The sequence below is a fragment of the Hesperophylax consimilis genome, chromosome 4, assembly GCF_061612785.1.
Source record: "Hesperophylax consimilis isolate HC1 chromosome 4, BYU_Hcon_1.0, whole genome shotgun sequence".
Classification (NCBI taxonomy): domain Eukaryota; kingdom Metazoa; phylum Arthropoda; class Insecta; order Trichoptera; family Limnephilidae; genus Hesperophylax; species Hesperophylax consimilis.
In genome coordinates this window covers 34,763,922-34,789,031 of record NC_142839.1, presented here as the reverse complement: position 1 = coordinate 34,789,031, position 25,110 = coordinate 34,763,922, and the positions used below count along the sequence as shown (strand labels likewise).

General features: G+C 36.0%; 1 protein-coding gene across 1 annotated transcript; it reads left to right on the top strand.

Annotated features, from left to right (window-relative positions):
- The first annotated feature begins 1,319 nt into the window (after positions 1 to 1,319).
- On the top strand, positions 1,320 to 1,928 carry LOC149424615 (uncharacterized). Its single transcript, XM_089631079.1, has one exon. The coding sequence runs from the start codon at positions 1,320 to 1,322 to the stop codon at positions 1,926 to 1,928; it is 609 nt and encodes a 202-aa protein (XP_089487205.1).
- The last annotated feature ends 23,182 nt before the right edge of the window (positions 1,929 to 25,110 follow it).

Here is a 25,110-nt window from a genome sequence, read left to right as displayed (position 1 = left end):
TGCCAGAGAAAGTCGACGCAATAAAAAATTACAGTCGGCCTGAAACGGTGAAAGATTTACGACGCTTTCTGGGAGCTCTCAACTTTTATAGGAGGTTTCTCCCCAATGCAGCAGAGACGCAAGCACCGCTCAATGATTTCCTCACCGGAAAACAGAAAGACAAGCAGCCCATATCCTGGACAGCAGCGACCATGGAAGCCTTTGACAAGTGCAAGGAAGCCCTTGCTCAGGCGACCTTACTAGCTCATCCAAAGTGCAAAGCCCCCCTATCCATAGTCAGCGACGCTTCTGACACCACAGCCGGCGCCGCACTCCAGCAGCTCATCGCAGGTCACTGGGAACCGCTGGGTTTCTTTTCAAAGAAATTTAGTGCGGCTGAACGAAAATACGGCGCTTACGACAGAGAACTCCTGGCCATCTACCTCGCTGTGAAACACTTCAGACATATGGTAGAGGGCAGGACGTTCACCATATTCACGGACCACAAACCCATCACTTTTGCCTTTCAACAGAAGGCTGATAAATGCTCCCCAAGGCAGTTCAGACACCTTGACTTCATTAGCCAGTTTACCACGGACATTCGCCACGTAGCAGGCAAGGACAACATCGTCGCAGATGCCCTCTCCAGGGTCGAGACAGTTGACGCTCCCCTGGACTACGCAGCACTGGCAGCTGATCAGGTGGACGACGCGGAACTAGAGCAATGCTTAAAGGGAAGTTCTAGTCTACAACTCAAGAAAGTGCGCATTCCCGACATAAACACGGAAATATACTGTGATATTTCTTCAAATACAGCGAGACCTTTCGTCACGAAAAAGTTTCGGCTCGCAGCATTCAATGCAGTCCATCAGCTGGCTCACCCAGGCGTCAAGGCAACGGTCAAACTCATAACTGAACGTTATGTCTGGCCGGCCATTAAGGCAGACGCAAGGGAATTTGCACGCAACTGCCTACAGTGCCAACGCAGCAAAGTGTCACGCCACGTGTCGGCACCCCTAGGAACGTTTCCCAGACCATCAGCCAGATTCGAGCATGTGCACATAGACATTATCATCATGCCCTCATCTGAAGGATGCTGATACTGCCTCACCTGCGTGGATAGGTTTACAAGATGGCCAGAGGCTTTCCCGATTAGGGATCAGGAAGCAGCAACTGTGGCGCGTGCTTTCTACCAGGGGTGGATTACTAGGTTCGGTACTCCGCTCCGAGTTACTACCGACCAAGGAAGACAGTTTAAGTCGAGGCTGTTCAGGGAGTTAAACTGCCTGGCAGGTACGACTCAGATACGTACCACGGCTTACCATCCTGCGGCTAACGGCATGGTTGAGAGGCTACACCGCCAGCTTAAGGCAGCAATCAAATGCCATCAGAACGACCGCTGGACTGAGGTGCTACCCACAGTGTTAATGGGTATCAGGGCAGTTTGGAGGGATGATCTCGCTGCCACTTCGGCCGAACTGGTGTACGGCGAGCCACTCCGCCTACCTGGAGAATTCCTCGTTGCTCGGCCAGCGAACGACGACAGCACCAGCGATTTCCTCAAAGAGCTGAGGCAACATTTTAATAACCTAAGACCGGTTGAAGGTTCCCGACATGGTGAAAGGAAATGCTTCATTTTTAAAGACCTTCCCGCAGCTACCCATGTGTTTCTAAGGGACGACACCGTAAAAAGCCCGCTTCAGAAACCCTACACTGGCCCTCACCGAGTGGTACGCCGGAACGAAAGAACGTTCACCATTTTAAACAAAGGAAAGGAGGTAACGGTGAGCATAGACCGCCTCAAACCTGCTTACATTGCCCAGGAAACTAAGGGAACTACGCAAGGAATAAGATCAACCCTTCCTATGCCCGCTACCAACCCGGATCGCACTCACACGACCACACATTCCGGTAGGCGTGTTCGTTTTCCGGACTACTTTAACGCCTAAAAGCACGTTCAACCCTAAATGCAAAATGATGTGTTTTGATGAAAGCGGAGTGATGTAGTGATCGGTTGAGGCATCGTGGAGCTGCGTGCACCAGACCATCTCTGCACAAGCGCGGATAATATTGCTCACAATAGTTATTTTAGTGTATTCTCAGCCTGTGTCGTGAACAGTGTTTGTAATTTATAATAATTTTTTTTTCTAACCATTTTATTTTAACGTGAGAGAATACTACAACAACCGTACAGTGGCCCTGAACCCAAGATAAATGCAACAACACCAGGACCAACCCTTCTTAAGACCATCAATAAGAAAGATCTGACTCAGTTATTCTTTCTATCGCGGCCCTCAACCGTGCCGCTGGAAGGGGAGTACTGTAGTGGTACGCCACTACTTCATTTGAACGGAATTCCAGAAGTTTCGATTTTTCCAAACAAGCTTCTTGGATGTTCTTTTATTATTTTTCATTTTTGTTTGGCAAAATTCTACATAGTAACCAAATTGTTCTAGAATCTTCTTTAACTTATAAAAGCGGCAGCGTGAAGGAACTCGCCAGTATTCCGTCTCCAAGCCGCCAGCCAAGTTGACCTAAATATCGCTAGCATTTTATTGTGAATAATAAACGAGATTTTTTATTAGTACACTAAGATAACTACAGTATGTTTGATACCATTTTTCGTAAAACAAAACATAAAAATGAAAAAAATATATATTCCTTGACATCCCCGATTAAGGTGTGTTTGATGGGTTTGAGGGAGATTGGTAAGAATCTGGCTTCTCAGACCTGATCAACAACACGAACGGAAAACAATGAGTATTCCTAATTTATTATCAATCTCTTCAAATTATTGGTAACCCGGTCAAAAACAGCCCTGCAGGTTTAGCCCTGAAACTTTTAGTTAATTCATAATACTAGCGGAACACTTGATCATGCACCTCTTAATAATATAATAGTGGTCTTAATATAAGACGAGTTCAAACAATGTGATAATACGTTAATATTTTATTAAAAGTTATCAAAAGTAAAAAGTTAGTTACCAGGAAACCTATCAATTCGTTCGCCTGCAATCCGGTTTTAGGGATTATGAATAATTTGAAGAGATTCTTAATAAATCAGCAATATTTTTTTAACAGTAAGTTTTCTCCATACGAATTAAGCCATTTCAAGTAAGTTTTCAATTATGTATTAACTACTCTGAATTTCTGAAACGTGTCGCAATCAGATTACCAATCAGGCGTCGCAGGTTCAATCCTCAGTCAATAATTTTATAACATTTTCCGTTACTATATAATATGATGCTGTCAGTTTAACTCTGAAAAGTTTATCTTTCTTAGAAAAAGAAAACATTAAATGCATTGAAATATGTTTTGAATATAAGGGTTAACTTTTAGAATTAGTTGGCAGTTCTCAGTCCGCCGCTGACTGACGCTGTATCATGTAATAGAAACGATATCATAGGGATTAAATGTGAGTCTAATGAAAGGAATAGTTGTTTATGGCTCGGGAAACGGCTATAATACGCCGCGCTAATTGCCATTCAAAGGCAAATGGATGACCTTGAAACAATTACAAAAGGGTTTTATCGCCGCTGAAAAAATGCTTTGAAATAAACAAGACAGTAAAATGGTGTATCTAAAATAATTTAAATGACAATTAACTAAATTCCTACTTCAGTAACACCTTTGACAATAGTGTGTCGTCACGTTTTACATCGAGTTTTCATAATGATCTTTTTTTTAAATGAGACAACGTTTTCCATTTAAAATTTTCCAAAATAGTTTAAGATTAGTGTTACAGTAATTTTTGACGTTTGGTCATTTGGAGTTTTAACAGGAATATATAATACTAAAATGTGTATATTCTGTGTGTGCCTTACATCACCATAAACGTAGGTAATAGGCATACAAATTGTTTGGTAAACGGTGTCTTTAAACGGTTGATTTTAGCCAAAAGTTGTTTTTGTTTATTTCGTGAATCATTTTATAAGAAAGAATAAAGTTTAATAAGGGAAACTGTCATAGGTAATGTTAGTCATAGAATTTTTGTTACTTATAGGCGTTCATACATTTCTAATTAAAAAATGTTTTTTTTTAATTGTTTGCTTATAATTTTAGTAAAGTACTTTATAGTTATATTAATGTTACCCGAAGGAAAAAATCGGAAAAACTTTATTTTATCCAAAGCGTATTTTTTGGTGTTCATAATGTAAACAGATTCGTATTAAAGATTAATCGAGTATCGCGATTTGGCATTAAGCTTCGCATTGACGACTATTTTTTATGTGAAACATCTTGTAAGGCACCTAGGGCATAAAACTTCTCTTGAGTAGTAAGCGTGTCAAGACGGGACGACGCTCTCGTAAGGAACGACACTTCATTCGGCCAGCCTCGTGACTCGTCGGCTCCTTCCTTTCCGCCGCTAAGACGCCAAGAAGGCTCTATCCTCTCTCCACCTATAACCAAATCTTTTAAATCATCACATTTAGGTTTCGCTATAATGTAGTTTCCTCTACAACACGCTCACCGCTTCAATTTGTATACATCGGAGTGGATTTAAAAACAAGATCGACGTTTTGAGCAGAGCAATCGTTTCTTTTTTTGATACATTACGAGTGTTTATTTATTTTTAATATAAGTGACAGTGACAAGTGTAAGTAACGGTAAAAATGAAATATCGTGCAAATGCACTGCTCCGTGTCAAAAATAAAAATCGATACGATTTTTTACATCTGCCATGGCGGCTACTTTTTTTGCGTTTCTTTTTTATGTTGATTCATTCATTGCATCGTACCAATCGCCTAGCTTAAAGATTATAAAAAAAATATTTTCATTGACAATCGCAAATCACAATCATCAAAAGTTTTAAAACCGGGATTACTTTTCTGTGTGTTACTCCTGAAACAAAAAAATATCGTTGTGTCGAATGTTAGAATTTATACCCGGTTTTTATCATCGCCATTAAAACTAAACCAATTTGTGCAAACCAGTTTCCCGGAAGAAATACTGTTCTTCTTAGTTATTCAGTATTCTGAATAATCCCGAAGTTATTACGTGTGCGAGATCACACATTTGAACTTTAGAAAATTTTCATTTTCTTCTCAGACCTCACCTGCTTTTTCAATATCACCTTTTCGGTAAGCCTGCAATAATAGCTCGACGAAACCAAGCTGGAATGGGTAAAGCTTACTGCCGATAGCTACATTCTAACGTCTCCCTCTTTATAATAAACGTTCCAATGTAACTGAAAGAGAGGTAAATGCAAAGTTCTCAATGGCAGAGCCATATTAGGTACTCGTGGAAGTGCTGAGAAAAAGACATCTCTGCTGGAATTATAACTAGGTGTGTGATATTTTCCATCTGGATTTTGAAAGCAAATTAGAAATGAGGTTTTCGTCTGAGTACTAATTAAAAATTATTATTATTTTTGGTGTTTTAAGTTCAGTGATACGTTAATGTAAAAGCACGAAAATGTTAAAACTGGAAATAAGATTTACCGGTATTTTTCAACAGCCACCGATGTTATTAGGATAAGTATAAAACAGGTAGTCAAAGATTTAATCTTATTTAAAAAAAATTGGGTTTTATGAAATCAAAGTAGCTCCTACTCCTACTCGCAAGAATTCGACATATTTTTTGATCAAATTTAATTTGTATAAAAATTTCATGAAAATTAATACTCACAAGTAGGTATGTCACAAAAATTAATACACACAAATATTCGACAGATTTTTTGATCAGATTTAGTTTGAATAAACACGTCACGAAAATTAATACTCACAAGTATTTGACATATTTTTAAATCAGATTTAATTTGTATAAACACGTCACGAAAATTAATACTCTCAAGTATTCGATAGGCTGGGTTTACACTTGTAAGTAAAATTTACGACTTTCGTAAATTTTTGATAAGTTACTCACAGGAGCGATTACATATGCATCCAACTTATCGTAAATAATGCTCACGGAAGTTGTTTGGAAGTTTAACTTACGAACTTCTCACAGAGACCGCTACACCAGTAATTCTATTTTTGGTAAGATGGCTTCCTGACAACAACGCGTTGCCGCCGACTTTGACAGCTGTCAGTTAGTAATATTTGATAAGGGATTTGTTTATTTACGGTTAGATCATGGATCCCCATATAATACCCATTTCCGCACACAACGGATTGCCGCTGCGATAATATGCACAATTTTGTCAAACAAAAACGTAAGGGCCCGCAGAGTGTATTGGATTAGGAGTTGGCTTCAAAGAAAAAGTACTGATGGGGCTTTCGTTCGTTTAGCGGCAGAATTAAGAATTGAGGATCAACGAAAATTCTTTAATTTTATCCAAATTAGAGCAACTGACTTAGAAATACATATGGGAAATGGTTGGACCGCTAATTAAACAGAATGATACTCGTTTTCGGAATGCTATTTCACCAACTGAAAAATTAATGAGATTCCTGAGGCGTATGTGTGAACACCATGTACGATCGTGTGAGAAATGCGGAGATCCGCAAAGAGTACAAGGCTGATGTAAGCGTAATGAGTAAGATCAAGAAAGGGACGCTTAGATGGTGTAGGCATGTAGAGCGAATGAGCAAAGAAAGGAGTGTAAGGAGAATATACGATGCAAATGTGAATGGTAGCAGAAGTCGGGGACGCCCGAGGAAGACATGGCACGACCAAGTGAATCAGATACTTGAGTCGGGCCATGTCAAGAGTCAGAATAATAGAAGAGTATGTATTAGACGATGAATGAATGTGAATGAGGCAAGAAGCATGTGCCAAGACCGAGTTGTTTGGCGGTCCGTCCTCTCAGCCTACCCCTGCGGGGAAACGGCGTGATGGTTAGTTAGTTAGTTAGAAAAAAATAACGGTGACTTCGATTTTTGGCGTCAGGTAATGTATTCTTGTATTGCATTTTTGTATGCATTAATTGGAGATATTAATTTGTTGTGAAGTTTGATAGCTGATCCATCAGTTCGTGAAGTCGAATACTAGAATCATTATCACATATTTACGCAGGCATTTTTTAAACATGACATTGTGTTAATGATAAATAATGTTATGTTAGTCTCCATAGATTATTGTAGTGTATTATTTCATAAAGCTGTTCATGGCGACAAATAAACAAGTCCCAAGGAGCAATGGCAGAAAGACCTGTCAGTGTTGAAGATTTCTGTTTTACCATCCCGACAGTGACGTCAAAACTTACGGTAAGCGACTCAACTTATCAATCTGTTTTGATAAGCTGTGAGAGAGTCGTAAATTCCCGCGTGAGCGATTAGATCTGTCAAAAACTTACGTAAGAAAAACTTCTGTAACTTGGTAAAAATTACGGTAAGCGACTTATGGTGTCGTTTACATTGGTAAATTTGTGGTAAGTCGCTTACGTGAGCAACTTACAGGAAAAAACTTCCAAGTGTAAAGGCAGCCATATATTTTTGGATCAGATTTAATTTGTATAAACACGTCACTTCAACTAATAAATAAAAATTTCATTGATCAATGGGAGAAAAAATATTTTACAACCAGAGAAGGCATAAAAAGACGCCCTTTACTTGTATAAGCCAAGAAATACTAAATGGGCCAATCGCCAAAAACTCGGAAGTATTTTCTCGCTCAGATAAAGAAAAAATGACCTTTATCGGGTGCCGAGGTACGAACAAACAGAGCGTTTATGTACCTATGTAACGTTGATTAAGGTCAGGACAGTGAATGGATTTTCGAACCAATGCCGTTCTGTGCTTTTTCTGAAAATAATTCATCTTAATCGTGCAAACTTGGTGGCTGAGGATTTATTGACAAAGTAAACTACTTGCTAGAGATCAAAGGCGAATGTTTTCTTGTTCTCGAAAGTAAGTTTGCTTTATTATGATGCAGTAGTATGAGAAATATCTGTTATTGTTTACTGGAAAACTCTGGCAAGGCGTTAAGAGTTTTATGTCGACTAGTTCCATTCGTTGCAATCTAAATAACTTATCGAAACGGGAACTATTAAATTATTCACCATTCTGATATGGCTCTGATGAAGGGTCTTAGTTCAGAATCGATTATTTGAAAGGTATTCAATTATGGAAAATGCGAATCTAATAATAAATAAATATTAATATTTATTATCATAAATCATTGTGAATTGTTTACCCATTTTATCTCTGGTGATTTGACGTGTTGTTCTTGTATTAATTATACTTATATAATGCACTTGCATAATGTGGATTGACTAGATGCTCATTTGTGGAAAAGTGTGTGGAAGGGTTTAGTTTTTCCTGTGGGGAAGATTTAACCCGGATGTAATGTCGGAAATAAAAAATAAAAAAAATATTTGGCTGATTTTGTATAGCGCCGTTTGTCCCTCACAAGAGCGTCAATGTCTGTGCAATGTAAAAAGAGGGGAACTATATCGCCACCCGGTTGGGCAGTATTATGAAGCAGGTTAAAGTGGGGGCTGTAGGAAGGGATTTATTAATGCGAATCTTGAAGAGGCCCGGACTGAAGGGAAGAAAACAGATGCCGTTAGACCGTTACACAAGTGAGCCGACTTACGTAAAAAAACGAGTCAAAGAATCGACCCGTTGGTTGTCACGAAACCAACATCAACAGAACTGAGAACGGTGTTGCTCGTATACCGTTGGACATGGGATGAATAATGCTAGCTCCTTCGAGCATTTTCCATCAAAATACCTGTAGAAACTCTGCATGCTTACATTGCGTCTGTGTATGAGATATGGCAATCGGTCAGTTAACAACGGATTGTCAATCAGACGGACCGCGAGGCTCAAGCATTTTAGGCCTCCAGTCCAGAGGTGGCTCCCGAATTCACATAGAAAATAGAAAAACGTGCATTTTGTTGAGTATTGCACAATATAACCTTTCGTGAGAAAACACCTACGCAAGGATAATGCTTAAAATTATTACGTAATAAAGCAGTAATTTCCGGAAATCAATAAAAACGATTTGGGGTATAAAAGCTTGTCTCATAAGATCTGGACTTAACCCGTTTACACACAAAATGTCAAATCCCATCCCCAAAAAGAATAAAGCTGCACGTTCACTGTGCAAACCCTTCTCATATCGTTACTGTATCGGCCTCGCACATTTAATTAAGCGATCTACAAGTCACTTTAAAAACGGGACGGTTTAATCTCTTATCCAGCCTCACTAAGCCAGATTCCCACACTGGGTGAATGAGGGTGGTGGCAGGAAACAGCCTCATATGAGAAGCCTCCCGCCATGGATCTGTAAATGAAAGGACTACGATTAAATACTAACTTGGTTTTATCGTGAAATGTACCGTATTGATTTGACAAAATTATCAATAATTTTTTTTCTAAAATTGTTTGTTTTCAACACCAACTCGACAAGATTGTGGAAGTTTCTATAACAGTTGTAACAAGCTGGTGATGCATCATGCGTCATGATGGTCACTTAACGCTGTCATAAACGTTCATAAAAAGGAGGGAACGCAACGCGCCCTAAAAATTTTCTTACTCACTTACTTACTTACCCCAGTTTCTTACTCATTATAAGAAACAAGTTTATAGTAATTAGTAATCCAATTTTTAAAAGAAGAAACATAGATGAGTGTACGATGAAAAACTTTACGTACCCGAGTCGTTCGCCAAAACCCGTCGATATCCTCAGCGCTAAATGTCGCCACAGTCGCTGTCTACGTAATACTGTCAGCTCACGGCAATGCAATCTTCCCGTGCGTCTCTGTGTCGAGAACTAGGTGTTACTAGTCAAAAGTCAGGTCTCGCTCTCTATCCTAATTTTTATAAGGGGGTATTTAGCTCACATCCATTACAAAATATTCATGATTAATAAAGTAATCTGTATTCTAAAGATTTTTTCATTCGTATCGACTGCTAGCGACCTCCGTTTACTCCAGTTCCTCTTCCTGCCCCGCTAAGAGCTAATCATACACCATACAGCGAAGGGTGAAATAAATAGCTGAGATGAAACGCTTTATTTTAATCGCAGAAACGCGAGCACCGAGCTCCTTACACCACCCCCTTGAGTGGAGCAGACCCGTTCTTGTTTATTTCCAAACTTACTCTTCAGTTTTCTGCTATTTAGTCCACACACTCATAAAATATTCATTTTAATGAACACGACACCAGTTAGCATCATTGAAACTTTTTAAAAGCTGGTAATTTACTTTATCTTTTATAAAGCGGGACAACTGACAACGGACACAACTTAAAAACTCGCGAACGGTGAGCTATGACATCATTTAATTCATAATTCATTATTTATTGTCTAGGTAGAATTTCTTGAAAAACATATGAATTTTCGGAAGTCATTTCATTATTTTTTAAATTATATTTTTTCTTATTTGATACAATAACTATACACATTTAAAAACATTATTTGATAATAAGGACCTCATTGGGTGCTTTACCCGTGCAAGATTGTTGAATGCTCTTGTTGCCTGGTGTTTGTGGTGTCTTTGTCCAAAGCTTGTGTTTACCGTCGGAGTTTTTTTGTACGCTTGTCTAACTGGTATATTCATGTTATTCTGATTGTTTTTATGTGTAATTACTAAAATTTTTGATCAAAAAAAACAAATTTCATTTGACTTTATGAGCATTTCGTTTGTCTTGGTGATTTAATTGGAGAAGGTGGTTTATATTGGTGGAGAAGATCAACTTGGTAGCAGCTTAAGTTAAATAGTGCTTATTAAATTAATAAAGCTGCTATTTTTGTAAAGGTATCTACAAATGTTGCCTGGATGGAGTCCCCTCTGATGGCCCTCTGGAGACGGGAGATGTGCAAATATCCTTCATAAACGGCTGCTTACACTTATTTTTGTGTTTATATTTTATCTTTTTTCAATTAAATTTCGCTTTTTTGTGCCTGTCGGAATCACCCATGTATTATTATTATGGAGATGTGAGTTCTGTGAAGAAACTTATTTATTTCCGTTTTCGATGATTTTTTCAATTAAATGAATTTATTTTGGACGATTCTTCCTTCTATTTTATCTGCACGGATAAAGCATTCAGTAAGGCTCACATTACCAAATGATATATTATATAAAAATACTTATAATGTGTCAATAAATAAAAAATACTTCATAGATAAGTTTTATAAAACTGAAATGCTCTGGTGCTGGGTCTATTCGGTTGCTTAATATAAACGTTTATCCTGACGAAGAAACCATTGGTTTTGAATATTTGTGTTTTCAAAGTTATTTAATAATTTAATTAGACTCAGTATTGTTAACATCTTGATGATATGGAATTGAAAGAAAACAGCAGAAGACTTAGTTGATGCATACTAGTAGATATTTTAACTAACTAACCATCACGTCGTTTCCCCATAGTGGTAAGCAAAGAGGTTAGTCCAAAATCCAAACAACTCGGTCTTGGAACACACTCCTTGCTTCAATCAAATTCATATATCGTCTCACACTTTCATACTTCTTTCTATCATTTTGACTATTTGCATGGTCCGACTAGAGTATTGGGTTCAATTGATCGTGCCATGTCTTTCTCAGGCGTCCTTGACTTCTTCTATCATCCACATTCGTGTCATATATTCTCCGTACAACCCTTCCTTTGTTCTTCCTGTCAACATGTCCGACACAGGAATTGGGGAATTTTACATGTATCTGAATAGCATTTATCCCAAATTCCATCATTTTCATTTAAAAAATATCTTTTTCGGACCCACTAAGGAACAAAACAAATGCAAGCGGCGTTTCGCGTCAATTGCGGTTGCTTAATTCTTTTCCCTTAAAATAAGGCTCTGTTCGGCAGTTCGGCTCGCGTATGTATACTCAGCATTACATAAATCATGTAAGATTACCATAATAAGGGCATGTGCCTAGTACGGTAGTTGAAAAAATCACCAACATTCGAATTTTATTGAAATTTATAAATAAAAAGAATGATGACCGTATTGGATTCTAAATTTTTATCCCGCCAGAGTTTGCAAGAACGTAGATAGTACTACAAGTTGTAAAATTATATGCATCTACCTACCCATTTGTCTGGAGAAAGTTTTAAAAAAGAATTGTCGTTGAGATGTGACGATTTAAAAGTGACGTTTCATTGGACAAATTGAAATCTTTATTGGAAAATTTAAAAAAAAGTTACCTAAAAATATGATGTATAATCAAGAAAGTGGGTATTTAAGTACCTTCTTACAAATTTTATGATTTTAGAGCAAGTTTCTGTTTTGATTTATTTTATAAGAGAGAATTGAATGCGAGGTATACTATTAACAAATCTATTAATTTTTAGTAACACCAATGAATGTTTGATTTTCACTGCTGTTTATATTAATTTCGACAATCACGAATGTGTCACGAAAATAACATTTTACTTGTAAGTAAAATATTAATTTACCATTGTTTAAACGAGAATGGTTTCGTCTTGGGGGTACAAATTTCTTAATTACCTGTCGCTTCGTAATTAAAAACTCGTTGTATGAGATGTCGCTTCTCGATTCTGAAGGACAAAGTCTCAAAGTGGGCCAAGAGGGAACAATTTCACGCAATTAAAGTGCTGTTTCGGCCTACCATTGCCATCACGGTTACTTTAAGTATATCCCGGGCCATTCTGCCAAGTCCGTTGTATGGCCACACTGGACGGAAAAAACTAGAAATGTGGTCTATACACATTGCATATCGTCACACTTATATACGTGTACCTACATTATTTACGCACAAATTAATTTACCAATTACTCGCGCCATCACAACATATGAGTTACTTTGCTAACATCCAAATAATAATATGTATTTGTTTTAATAACTTAATGAGTAAAAATTCAAATTGCAATATTCAATCCTGAAGACAACATTGAGAATACTCTCAAACGAAAAATGTGATATAAGAAAACAATTCAGCCGCATCTAGGAAGTAAATCCAGGACTTCAGCCTTGCTGGGCTTTGCTCTAATACTTTGCTAATTCGACTCTATCACCTTTGGTCAGATTTAAGTGTATCATACTCCGACTAAGAGCTATTTTTATCGACTGCTATCTTAAAATAAAAAGTTAATGTTGGTATTTAGCTCTTATTATAGTATCTTCCATTATATTCACTACTTACATTGAAGAACCATTATCATTCCAGACGAAATAACTAAGATCGGTGGCCGTCCGCGACTTTTCTTTGAGCTACAGCGCTAAGATTGAAAAGACCTTTCGGTCTTCGGTCCGGTTCTTAGTTGGAGTGTGACAGTTGGCACATGTGGTCAACGAATGCCCGCTCCATTCATTCCCCGGCGGGATTGTTGAGGTCCACATGGCGACCCCTGAGGCCCTAGACTGGCTCGCAGACCTATATGTCCCCCTCTGACCCCCCCACCATACGAAAGAAGATGATTGATGTTGCTGTAGCTGAAAATGATTTTTTTTTTTTTTTCGTTTTTTGTGAAGATTTTTAATCTTAGCAATCTCAATCTTAGCACTTTCGCTAACTTACTTACGTAATAGGTACTTTAAATACGTGATATTTAATTTACTTCTTTATTACTTGATATGATAAAATGTACTTGATAGGAATGAGTACGCCTAAATTTATAAAAAAAATTGTAACTGATAAATTACTGCAATAATGTACACTCCTCTTCCAACGACAATCAAACACTTCTAATAAAAGAGCAGTATTAAAACCCCAGACGAAAAAAAAGTAATGAAAATCCTAAATTATGTCTATAATAAAAAAGGTAGATTTGAAATATTTTATTATATTATCTTTTTACATACATATATATACATTTTTTTTTTTTAAATACATACATTTCTTTTGGAACAAATATAATATGTGATTTACCCGCCTCGGAACAGACTTTGTCTAGTGAGGCGGGTAAAAGAAAAGAAAACAATGTAAACAACCATGAAATTAAATAAACGCCCGGGTTGCCGGCACTGAAACTGAACTGAAAAAAAACTGAAATAAAACTGATTGGTCACTAAATTGGTCGCCACTACATGTTTCAGCTGGAGCCTGAAGGCTAATGAAAATGAATAATGCTTGTTAGTGGCTGCGTTGAAAAATGCGTCAAACATTGGCGTGGCGGCCTTGTGGGGTCAATTCCTCAAATAATCAAGTCCTTTATCACGATATAAGTAAAATTTCAGCTAAGTATGATGATAGTTCGGTAAAAAATTAATCATCGATATTTGAATTTTTTGTATCAATTTCATTCTGGAAAAAATGGAGGTTTGTTCGGGCACACGGACACGCCCACAAAGCAATTCTATCGGTGTGTCTCTCTTTAGTGCTTGGCTGTGTTATCGTTATTCGTTAATCCGGACTCCGGGCAGATGTCGTATTGTTATGGGAAGTTGTAAGGGGGGTATAGTGGGTTGAGTCGTTGGGGTGCTGGTTGTGTAACAACTCCACATATAATATTATAAAGATTAAGTTCTTAGTGTGGGATATTTCTAGGGTGAGTAAGGCGTTGCGGTAAAATGATATTACTTTTAAGTTTTTAATAAATTTTAGTTTTCCTACACCGGTCTACTTATGAATTCGTGACCGAAATTGCTAGCATGGTATTTCACTTTTAAAATGTACCTAGTATGTAATATAGGTGGAGAAAAAAAAACAATGGGGGAACTTAGCAATTCATTATATCTACTGAGTTATATTTGTGAAATAATTGATTAAATAACACTTCAACGTCAGTGTTCCCAAAATCATCTCCAGATTAAAGGACACCCATTCGCCGCAGATGAGTTCCAATGTATGAATGGCGTAGCGCTAACATTGTAAATTAGTATTTCTGAGCGAATAAATTTCACAGGCATCGGATTACGCAAGATCAAAGTGATGAGAAGAGTCAATCATTCGATAATCCACGGGATGAGTTATATATCTGCACTGCATTACACGTGATTTTACGTTAAGAGTGTAATTTGTCTCGCTCATGTCACCGTTTCGGCTAGGCCAGGCTGTTCCGATACTGCCCGATGCTGATTCATTAGTTTGGTAAAACATGGTTCAAATAGGTCATAGGTCCATAGGTCAAAAAATGAAGGGCGGGAATTATGACTGGAGTGTACCTTCGTACATCAATGACTGGGGCACTGAAGACTGAAGACAAGCAGTGTAAGGCACAAATGCGTGTACCAAGGAACCGTGTTTGACCAGACAAACAAATCATCAAGACAAAACAGACCATCAAGACAAACGACAAACTTGTATTCTAATTTTACCACACTTTGAAAAGCTTGCTATTCCTTGCTAAAAATTCCACTCAATCGTTTTAATACTGCCCGAGAGCGAGTCCTAAATGAATCTTATAAGTGTTTCAAAATTAACGACCGAGTAAACCGTGGAAGAACTTAATTTGAATTCTGAATAAACATTAAGAAATTATTAGCTGCGTGAGTGCACAGTGACTTTTGAAAGATTTGCTGTCATCAAATTTTCAGAGAATAGTATTTTGCAAGAATCAATCGATTTTTTCTGTGATTATTGTGTTTTAAAAAAAAAGAATAACAGAAAATGTTAATAAACTCTGTTACAAAAAAAAGTTTTTTGCATAAATTAAAATTGTCGAATTTATTTATTTATTTTATTTTTATTTATTTAGTACCTACAGGTGATGATACAATGACACATGTAGATAAAAAATACTTTGGCTGCCCAACTGGGAGGAATTCCCGTTTTAGAACGTTTCTGAACTTTTTTTATAACCTACGACATTATATTTATTAGACACAGACGACCCAATTAATTTAGATCCAGAGAATAATATAATATAATTTAGATGATTTCTGATTTGTAGAAGAGTGAATTTTTTTCTCATTTTAAATTTCCGATTGAATTCCCAATGAGATCACGAACCACCACTGGTTATAGTTATTGCTATTTTTACTATCCGGTAAAGGTTACTATTTTTTGGAATACACGTCCAGTAACTACTTCTGCTAAATAGTTTGAGAGGGGAAAATGGAATTCATTAAAGAATTCTAAAAATTTCAAATAAAATTTATAAATGTGATTTGTTTGTTCATCTCTTGCCTGAAAATAATCTTTTTAGCATATTTTTTGTATAAATCTGATTTTATTTTTCATATAAAATATTTAACAATAGCGTACCACATATTTCCGCCCTTAGGCAAGCCTATCATCCTGGCCCGACCCTGCAAGTAACTAACATACTAACGTACAAGTAATAATTGATGTAAGGACATGACTTAGGGCATACAAAAAGCTTATAAAGTAATCGCCAAGGAAAGGAAAGGTATTCAGATGCTTTTATATCGATAATAATTGACAATGGATAAAAAATATTATCGTTGGAATGAAAAAAATCAAGTTTCGAAAAATATTGAACCAAATTTTGATTCGTAGCCATCATTCGTATTCGTAATTGACTAGACATAGAATAATAAATCAATGATCGTCGTAGGAAAAAAGTACCGGTTTTTTAAAATATTTTTTTAGTAAAATTGATTGCATCCAAATGTTAAGAATAATATCGTTAGATGTAAACGCGTATATTTTCACAGAATTAATTACTTTTAAAAAGAAAGACAAAAATTCCCGAGTTACAAATATCTTGAAAATAATTTGAAAATCTCCGACTACCACCACAGTAAACGCAAAATGTTGCTTGTTTTGTGATGGAAGACTTAGCTAGCCGATGAATTGAACTCATGACGTCACGATTCAGCCACTGACAGTTCATTTTGTTTTTCTATTTAGACCCTTACTTTCAGGCTTACTTCTCAGATGGTCATGCAATCCACTAGCCACTGACTTTAAGTATGATTAATTGATTGAAAAAACGCAATCATCTTTATATTAATCTAATGGATGTTTGATAGAGCTCGTAAAACGGGAAAAGAAAACATGATACGATATTTTTTACCAACACATGACGAGAGAGTAATTATTATTTGAGGTAGGTACCATAATTTTTTTTTCGACTCTTATTCAACTAGTCTTACATCATAGACTTCGTAATTGAATTTGCGTCGAGAGTAAATAATATATTTTTTACTAGTTGTAGTGACCGACCGAAATTTCGGTTTCGGTTAGTTTCGGCCAATCAACGATTTTCGGCGTTTCGGTGTCTTCCAAAAAATATTTTGGCTCAGCCGAAACCAAACCTGCGTTTGCGATGCGTCAGATAACGTTCGGCTTTACTTGGGCGCGAATGTGTGTATATAATATAGATTAGAATAGTCTAAAATAACTTAATAATAACAATTTATTCCGGAATGTATGCAGGGTTAGTGCAATGAAAAATATTTCATATTGAAAATAAAAAAAATAAGTCAGAAAAATTAATTAGACATAATAACAAAACATAGATGGGTAAATAAAACATAAACAGGTAAATAAAGAAAAAATGTCAAAAATTTATGCAAGCAGCCGTTGAAGGAGGATATTTGACCGTTTCCTATCCGGCCATCAGGGGGACTCCATCCAGGCAACCATAGCAGTGATGATTGTATTATTTGATTGGCGTAGTCTGCACCATAAGCTTCCCATGTGGTGGCGGAAAAGTGCTCTGAAAGAGTGTAGTCGTCCCTCCAGAAACATTTTCTTAGCGCTGCAGTATCTCGGTAAGCGGAATAGTTTGCGATAAGCATTATTGTAAGCGACTTTTAGCTTATGCCATTGGGGTGCAGCGTAATCTACCCACGGTTATTACGTATACAGTGAAGTGCAGAAAGCGTTGAATAGTATTTTTTTGACGTTTGTACTGCAAAAGTAAAAACGAATTGTCAGCATACCTGCTCTAATGGATATCGCTTTTCTTTGTCTTTCCAAATCCTCGATGTCCCTGTGATAACATGTCCCAGGTATTTGCTACGGCTAACATATATTTTCCTTCCATATAGCCATAATGAGGGTGTTTGCATGAGTTCGTTTTTATATTTTAAAACCATAACAATTGATTTGGACGTATTATATGATTATACAAGGTAGTTTCTTAAGTGTGCTAAGTGACTGTGCTAGAAGAACCATATCATTTACGTAATTAATATTATTAATACATACTGCTTGAACATGAGAACTAATTTTTGTGCTATTAAGCCTTTGAATTAGTTCATCACGGTTATATTATATTGAAGAGATTTGGAGACATGGTTCCTTCTTGCTTTCAAAATAAAATGGATTGTAAAACTAACCAGACCATTTCACCACGTTTTCTTTCTGCGTGTGCCAAATTGAAAGAATCGCCTTTATATCTTCTGAAACTGCTCTTTAATATGTAAAAAAAACTTTTATGAAAAATACAGTTCAATGTTCAAAGGGTTTGTAATTTAAAAATTAGTATCATGTATTTTTGTCAAAGGTTGTCGTTTATTGTATTGCAACTATCAAAGATAAAGGCTAATGAATACTATATTAATTTATCAACTATAGTTTTTAAATTGCTTTAATCTTAAAATACCTAGCTATACTAAAAAACTGTTTTAAGAAACAATTCGCTCATTAAATTGAGGTCTTTTTATTGCGCATTTAATTTAACACGAACTTCACTGAACTCTCAAAAGTTTAACAAAAAAAGTATTCGGGGCACACTTGCAGTGTTTTTGTTGCATATAAATAAGTTTTCGTTTCGTTTTCTTTCCGAAACTAGAACAGAAACCGAAATTCGGGCTTGTTTTCTGTTTCGGCTGAAAATCTAATTTCGGTCGGTAACTACTAGTAAGCATTACCCAGGCATTATTATATCCTCCCTTGTATGGATTTAGTTTACATTGACCTTTCATAATCTTTGAGGATATTAATTCCTTAGAAAACTTTACCCTTAGAATTCTTTTAGAAAACTAATCAAATTGGCATTTATTCTGTTTGTAATATAAAGCCATCTTGTTATACGAGCTTTAAAAAAAACTTATTCGTAGAAAACAAAGTATTTTTAGTATTATACATCTATTTTCATAATTATATTTTTGGTTTAACGACTAGAGTCAACCACGCTAACAACTAAGTCAAATCACAATTGGGTAGGCCCGTTATTTATGTCATCCAGTTTCGAAATAATGCGTCTATGTCTGCGTGTATATGCGTGATTGCCACCAAAAGATACAGTGCATTGTCATCGACAACGAATCTTTTGCCAAATTCAGTTTCAGTTCAATTGAATGTCGGAAAGTGGGTTAATTTCTGCTTCCAATATTCCATTTCATTCATAGATTCAGTCAAGAAAACAAAATTGAAAATCAAAAGGATTTATTTAAAAATACATTACGACTACTTAAAAAGATACCCCCAATGTATACCTTACGTACTTGCATGCAGTAAATTCTTAAAAATATATTCACCTTTTGTATTTTTTACGTACACGTGTTTTTTTGCTATTTTTTTGGCAAGTAGGAAACAATAGGAGCTCTCCATCTACAATGAGAATAACGTATTTCCAATTAGGGATATAGGTATTATGCATAAGTGAAAGTGACCACTAAATACGACTTTTACTATTTCATGCAAGGTTTCGATTCCGAATGCTGATATCATCACAGTGATATGCCAGGGATACTGACAGTATTGACCGATTTTGGGTTTTTCTCATTTTCATATTTTGTGTTTATGCTTATCACTGCATGCTTCATTACCTCATTCCTCATTATGCTTCCCTCTAATACTCAAATAAGCATATCATTAACTTCAATACATGTATGTAGTCCGAGAGAGGTTGAATAATAATAGCAAGGTAAAATTTTGCTTTACGTTCTGTTAGAAGTAATACATAAATAGAATACATTTTGACACCTGTGTGTGCTATTTAAGTTATTATCATACAAGAGCGAGTGTAAAGCATAAACTTGGTAATTATAAACTTTGATTTATCGTGAAACATCAGCCTATTCTATTATAACTATTTGCTTTTCTGCTTTCGTTGGAATTTTTTTTATCAGAAGTAGAAAGTAAAACGATAAGTGGAAACCGGAAAGGACAAAGCGTCTATCGAATTTATATTCGCGTAAATCATATTTGGCCACTTTCCAAAATTGACAAAAAAAAATAGCAGGGGATTACACACGTTCCAGGGTGGAGACTTCCGGTTTCCGGTTATACAATTTTTATCGCTGTGGGACCATGTACGCATTGGAAAAACGCTTTTTTTTCAATGGCGGACTATTATTGATGCCGTCAGGTGGAGTTATTATGTCATACGGACTTTGATAATATTTTGAAAATAGAAACATGCATTTAAAACAAAATATTGAACATTGCAACACTAAAACGTTTTTTTTGTATAACACTTTGTTTAGTGTGAATACCGCACAAAAGTTCCGACTGCTCCCGATTGTTTCGAGCCAATAAAACCCTGACATATCGAGTTGGGTTTAGGAAAGGAGCTGAGGAAAAGATTGGGGTGTACCTAACTACATTCAAATATGATGACCATGGCATACCTAATCGAGGTATGATGACTATGGCATACCTAATCGTGGTATGATGACTATTGATATGATGACTATGGCATACCTAATCGTAATATGATGACTATGGCATACCTAATCGTGGTATGATGACTATTGATACGATGACTATGGCATACCTAATCGTGGTATGATGACTATTGATACGATGACTATGGCATACCTAATCGTAGTATAACGACTATGGATATGGTGACTATGATGACTATGGCATACCTAATCGTGGTATGATGACTATTGATACGATGACTATGACATACCTAATCGGGGTATGACGACTATGGATATGGTGACAATGATGATTATGGCATACCTAATCGTAGTATGACGACTATGGATATGGTTACTATGATGACTATGGCATACCTTATCGTGGTATGATGACTATTGATACGATGACTATGACATACCTAATCGGGGTATGACGACTATGGATATGGTGACTATGATGATTATGGCATACCTAATCGTAGTATGACGACTATGGATATGGTTACTATGATGACTATGGCATACCTTATCGTGGTATGATTACTATTGATACGATGACTATGACATACCTAATCGGGGTATGACGACTATGGATATGGTGACTATGATGATTATGGCATACCTAATCGTAGTATGACGACTATGGATATGGTTACTATGATGACTATGGCATACCTTATCGTGGTATGATGACTATTGATACGATGACTATGACATACCTAATCGGGGTATGACGACTATGGATATGGTGACTATGATGATTATGGCATACCTAATCGGGCTATATTGTGAAGCTGAAGATACTGAGGAGAGGAAGGAGATGGGAATGAGGAAAGTGGGGAAGCATCTTGCTACCTATCCATTTATGTATGATTATAGTTCAATAACTTAACTACCTATATATAATCACAATAAAATAAAAATATAATAAAAGTGCTCTTAACTCTAAATAGTTAGGTATTATTGAAGACGAAACTTGAGAAAATAACATGTTGGATTCTTAACTTAAAACCTATGTGGTATCATACTAAATACACACGGGACTAGAGGCCGAATGATTTGATAAATTTCGTAACAAACTATCAGTAAAGTACGAATATGTAATAAGGAATTCGAAATCGGTGTTTTCAAAATAATAATATTTTTGCAACTCATCCATTCTATTTATTCCACCTGCGTTCAAAACGTGTTTTATAGATATATTCTGAATGATGGTCACGCAGTCACATTTTAACAATATCTTGATAAAAAAAGCCGTACTTATTTTTCTCATGTGCCCATTATTACTGTAAAGCCCTTTTATAAGGCCCATCAAATTTTAAACTAGTTAAACACTACAAAAAATTGGATAAATTGAACCCAAAATCCTCCGACTAAAAGATAAAAAGATAAACCACATTGTTATCACCATGATTTTGTTCATTGTTAGGAATTCTAAAGACTATGTTTCTCGTAAATATTATCATGGGATGTGCTGAAAGGTCCAGAAAAATACAAAAAAAACTTTGTATAAAGAACAAGAACCATAAAAGCAAGAATACATAGAGATATAGGCTGGGGTAAACACTAGTAATGACGTAGAGGGCGCCACACAAAAATAAAATCATCTTTCAATTTGTATTGGCGATAAAATTCGTCCTCGAGGGTCGTAAATCCCCTGCGGGTGACCGAGGACATAGCAATTCCTAAAAAAATGAAGACATAAGATTTTCTTCTTGAAAAACTACAAAATATACAAGGATATAAATGGTAGTAGCATGTTTGAACATAACCATGTAATTATCCATTAAAATAATATAAATGTACAATTTAAGAATAATTAATACGTACATAAACTACATTTAAGTACCGAGATGCCTTTAGTACCTTAGTTCGTTTATATTATGTAGTAGAGATCGCAGATTGGAGTACTGTCGCACGAAATAAAATTTTGTTTCATATTGTGTTATGTCACTTTTTTTTTAATATGAAATACTCGTATTATTCAGTGTTTTTGTAGCTCGTTCCAGAGTGGAAGATACTCCAAGAATCACCCCGGTAAAAGACAACCATTGAAAATCAAAAGGTCACTTGATTTGTGTTTTTCCTCTTCAAGACCCGCTTTAATACAGCCCCTAACTAAAGCCGCCTCACGACGCTGCCCAACTAGTTGGCGACATTTTTCTCCTGTCAGACAGTACAGACCCTGCCACTGTACAGAAAGGGGCGCTCTTGTGAGGTGTCACATAAAAAATGGCTTTAGCCGTATTGGTGACCAGATCTAGTACTTCCCAACCATTCTTTCCCTATCTCCTTCCCCGCCCCACTTCCTTCAGCCTCACAACATACCACAATAATTGAGGTGCCATAGTCTCACTGGGTCCGGTAAACAGTTGGGTTCTTATGCGGAATTGATATAAATAAATATATCTAAAATATTATAAACCATATAAAAAATGCTGAATATTTAAAATATCATCAAACTCAGTTTAGTAAGCTTGTCAGATTTTTCAATAATGTCAGTTGTGTTGGGTTTCGTATAATGGTTTATTTTAAGAAAAATATCTTCTGGAAGGCTCCAAAGAGAAGTTATGAATAGGTACAAGGCTTGTGTTTATAACCTCACTTTGGCGATTTGTGTATTTTGGGATCACTGCTTATATTTACCAAACTAACCATCACGCCGTTTCCCCGCAAGGGTAGGTAGAGAGGACGGACCGCCAAACAACTCGGTCTTGGCACACTCTCCTTGCCTCATTCACATTCATACATCGTCTCATATATACTCTTCTATTATTCTGACTCTTGACATGGCCATGAATTATATTTACTGTCAATGTTTATATGGTCACGACGTAAGAGGGTAAATATTTATAGGATCATTATAGTAATTCTACTTGACCATACATTTTCTTACAGCTAACTCCAAAAGCCTCTGACATTTTGCAATTTACTTCTCTTTAAAGTGCTGCCAGAGTACAGATTCCTAGGAAAATATTTTCGTATTATATTTGATTTCAGAAAAATTCGCTTTTTTTAACGTATTTTAAAATAACATAATGTTCTTGAAATTCGGTAAAAGATTCTTTCAGATTTGAATATTCAAAATCGACATACACAAATAAAAAAATTAACGCAGGATATGTTTTAATGTCTCTTACCGATGGATTTGTCATGCAAACCGTAATTACAGCTGTTTATTATTGAAATAGTTTTCTGATTATCTTACATTCCAGTTCCTACTCACATTGCCTTTTCTTTTGTTTTTTGTTTCTCTTCTAAAAGTCTTGCCTTAAAAAAATAAGATTTGAAAAAAGAAGCCCGATGCAAGTATCATTTGTTTTTATGTTAGACTTTTCGTCGTAGCAGTCGTTGCATATTGTTTCGTTTCTAGTAACAATTAATCTCGTGAAAAGTCCGTAAATGTCGTGTAAAAGTAAAAGAGTTCGTATTGAGTAAATCTAGATCTCTAAAACATTAACGATGCTTATAAGATCTTTCAGAAACCAGCAGAACTCCAAAAGAAACAGACATCATAAACAAGTAAAGACCATATTTTCCCCACTCCTAGTATTCCTTATCATAAATAAACACGATCGGTTGATCTTTTCCTACTCGATAAAATATTTCCATTTCAAGTATCAATCGTCGGTACAACAACTTTCGCCCAATTAAAAAAATACATTTAATTTGGCAAAAGTTACTCTTATTTCACTTTTTTGGTTTGTTTAAAAATTTGGAAACTTTGACAAATATGTTGTTTCACAGTATTGTTTTAAAATTTTTAGGAGCGTTTATCGTAAAGTTTTGAATGTGAAAGGAAATTCTCTTTTTCCATCATATTTCTCATTGTGATACAAAATGAGATACCATAAGTTTTATGAGACCGTGTCAGACTGAGAGATATATCTCCCAAAACACTATTCGGTTGATTGTTGTCTGTTAAAAATATCTCCCAAAATTGCCAAAGTTGTTAGTAAAATGGAGATGACTTTCATCTCATTAAAATTTAAAACGTTTTGGATTAAAACTTTCCACAAAAAACAGTTATTGTACTAAGGTGGGCTAAACTGAATGTTTTGGCCAAAGTTAAATCCAGGCCAAACTAGCCAAAACTACCAATACCAACCAACCTTTACAGCATAATTAATTTTATTGAGCTGCTTATTCCAAAGTACCAAATAAAGGATATTGGAAAAATAAAATGTTTTATTAAAAATATTTCCCGAAGCCATTAAATCATTTTTATGGATTTGCCATCAAAAGTACGTCACGCATAATACCATGTAAGCTGCTTATTATTTGTTTTTTCTGAAAAATCTGATTTGAGGTAAGCTCTGACGCACTTTGTGAATATAAAAGTGAAAAAGGTAAACTTCAATTAGATAGTTAGAGCCGAAATAATCCCACATTGAAAATAAGCTGATACTTTTGAAAAAATGTGATTTTTAGTAAAAAAACGTTTCAGCGCATAAGAGTTCAAATTACGCAGAGCTGGTGGAGTTACTGCTATCAAATTTTGGTAAATTTAATTTTATTAGTGCGCAAGTAAATCCCACAATATATCCAATGGGGATACCAGTCTCAATGGTTCCAGACGGTTGGGATCAATTGGGACTCTTGTATATAATGTATATTCCCATATATAAAAAAAATATTAAATTTTTAGAAGCATAATTGGTGGTGCGCAAATCATTCGTTCGCAATTGTGCGGGGTTGGTTGCGGTAAAGTGCGATAAAGACTAAGACAAAACAAAAACGAATTGAATTTGCCTTAGTGTTTGCAAAGGGGAAATGAGTGGGAAAGGCCAAAGACTTACCCTGGTCTCGTCCTCCTTAGCCGCTGGTTCCTTAC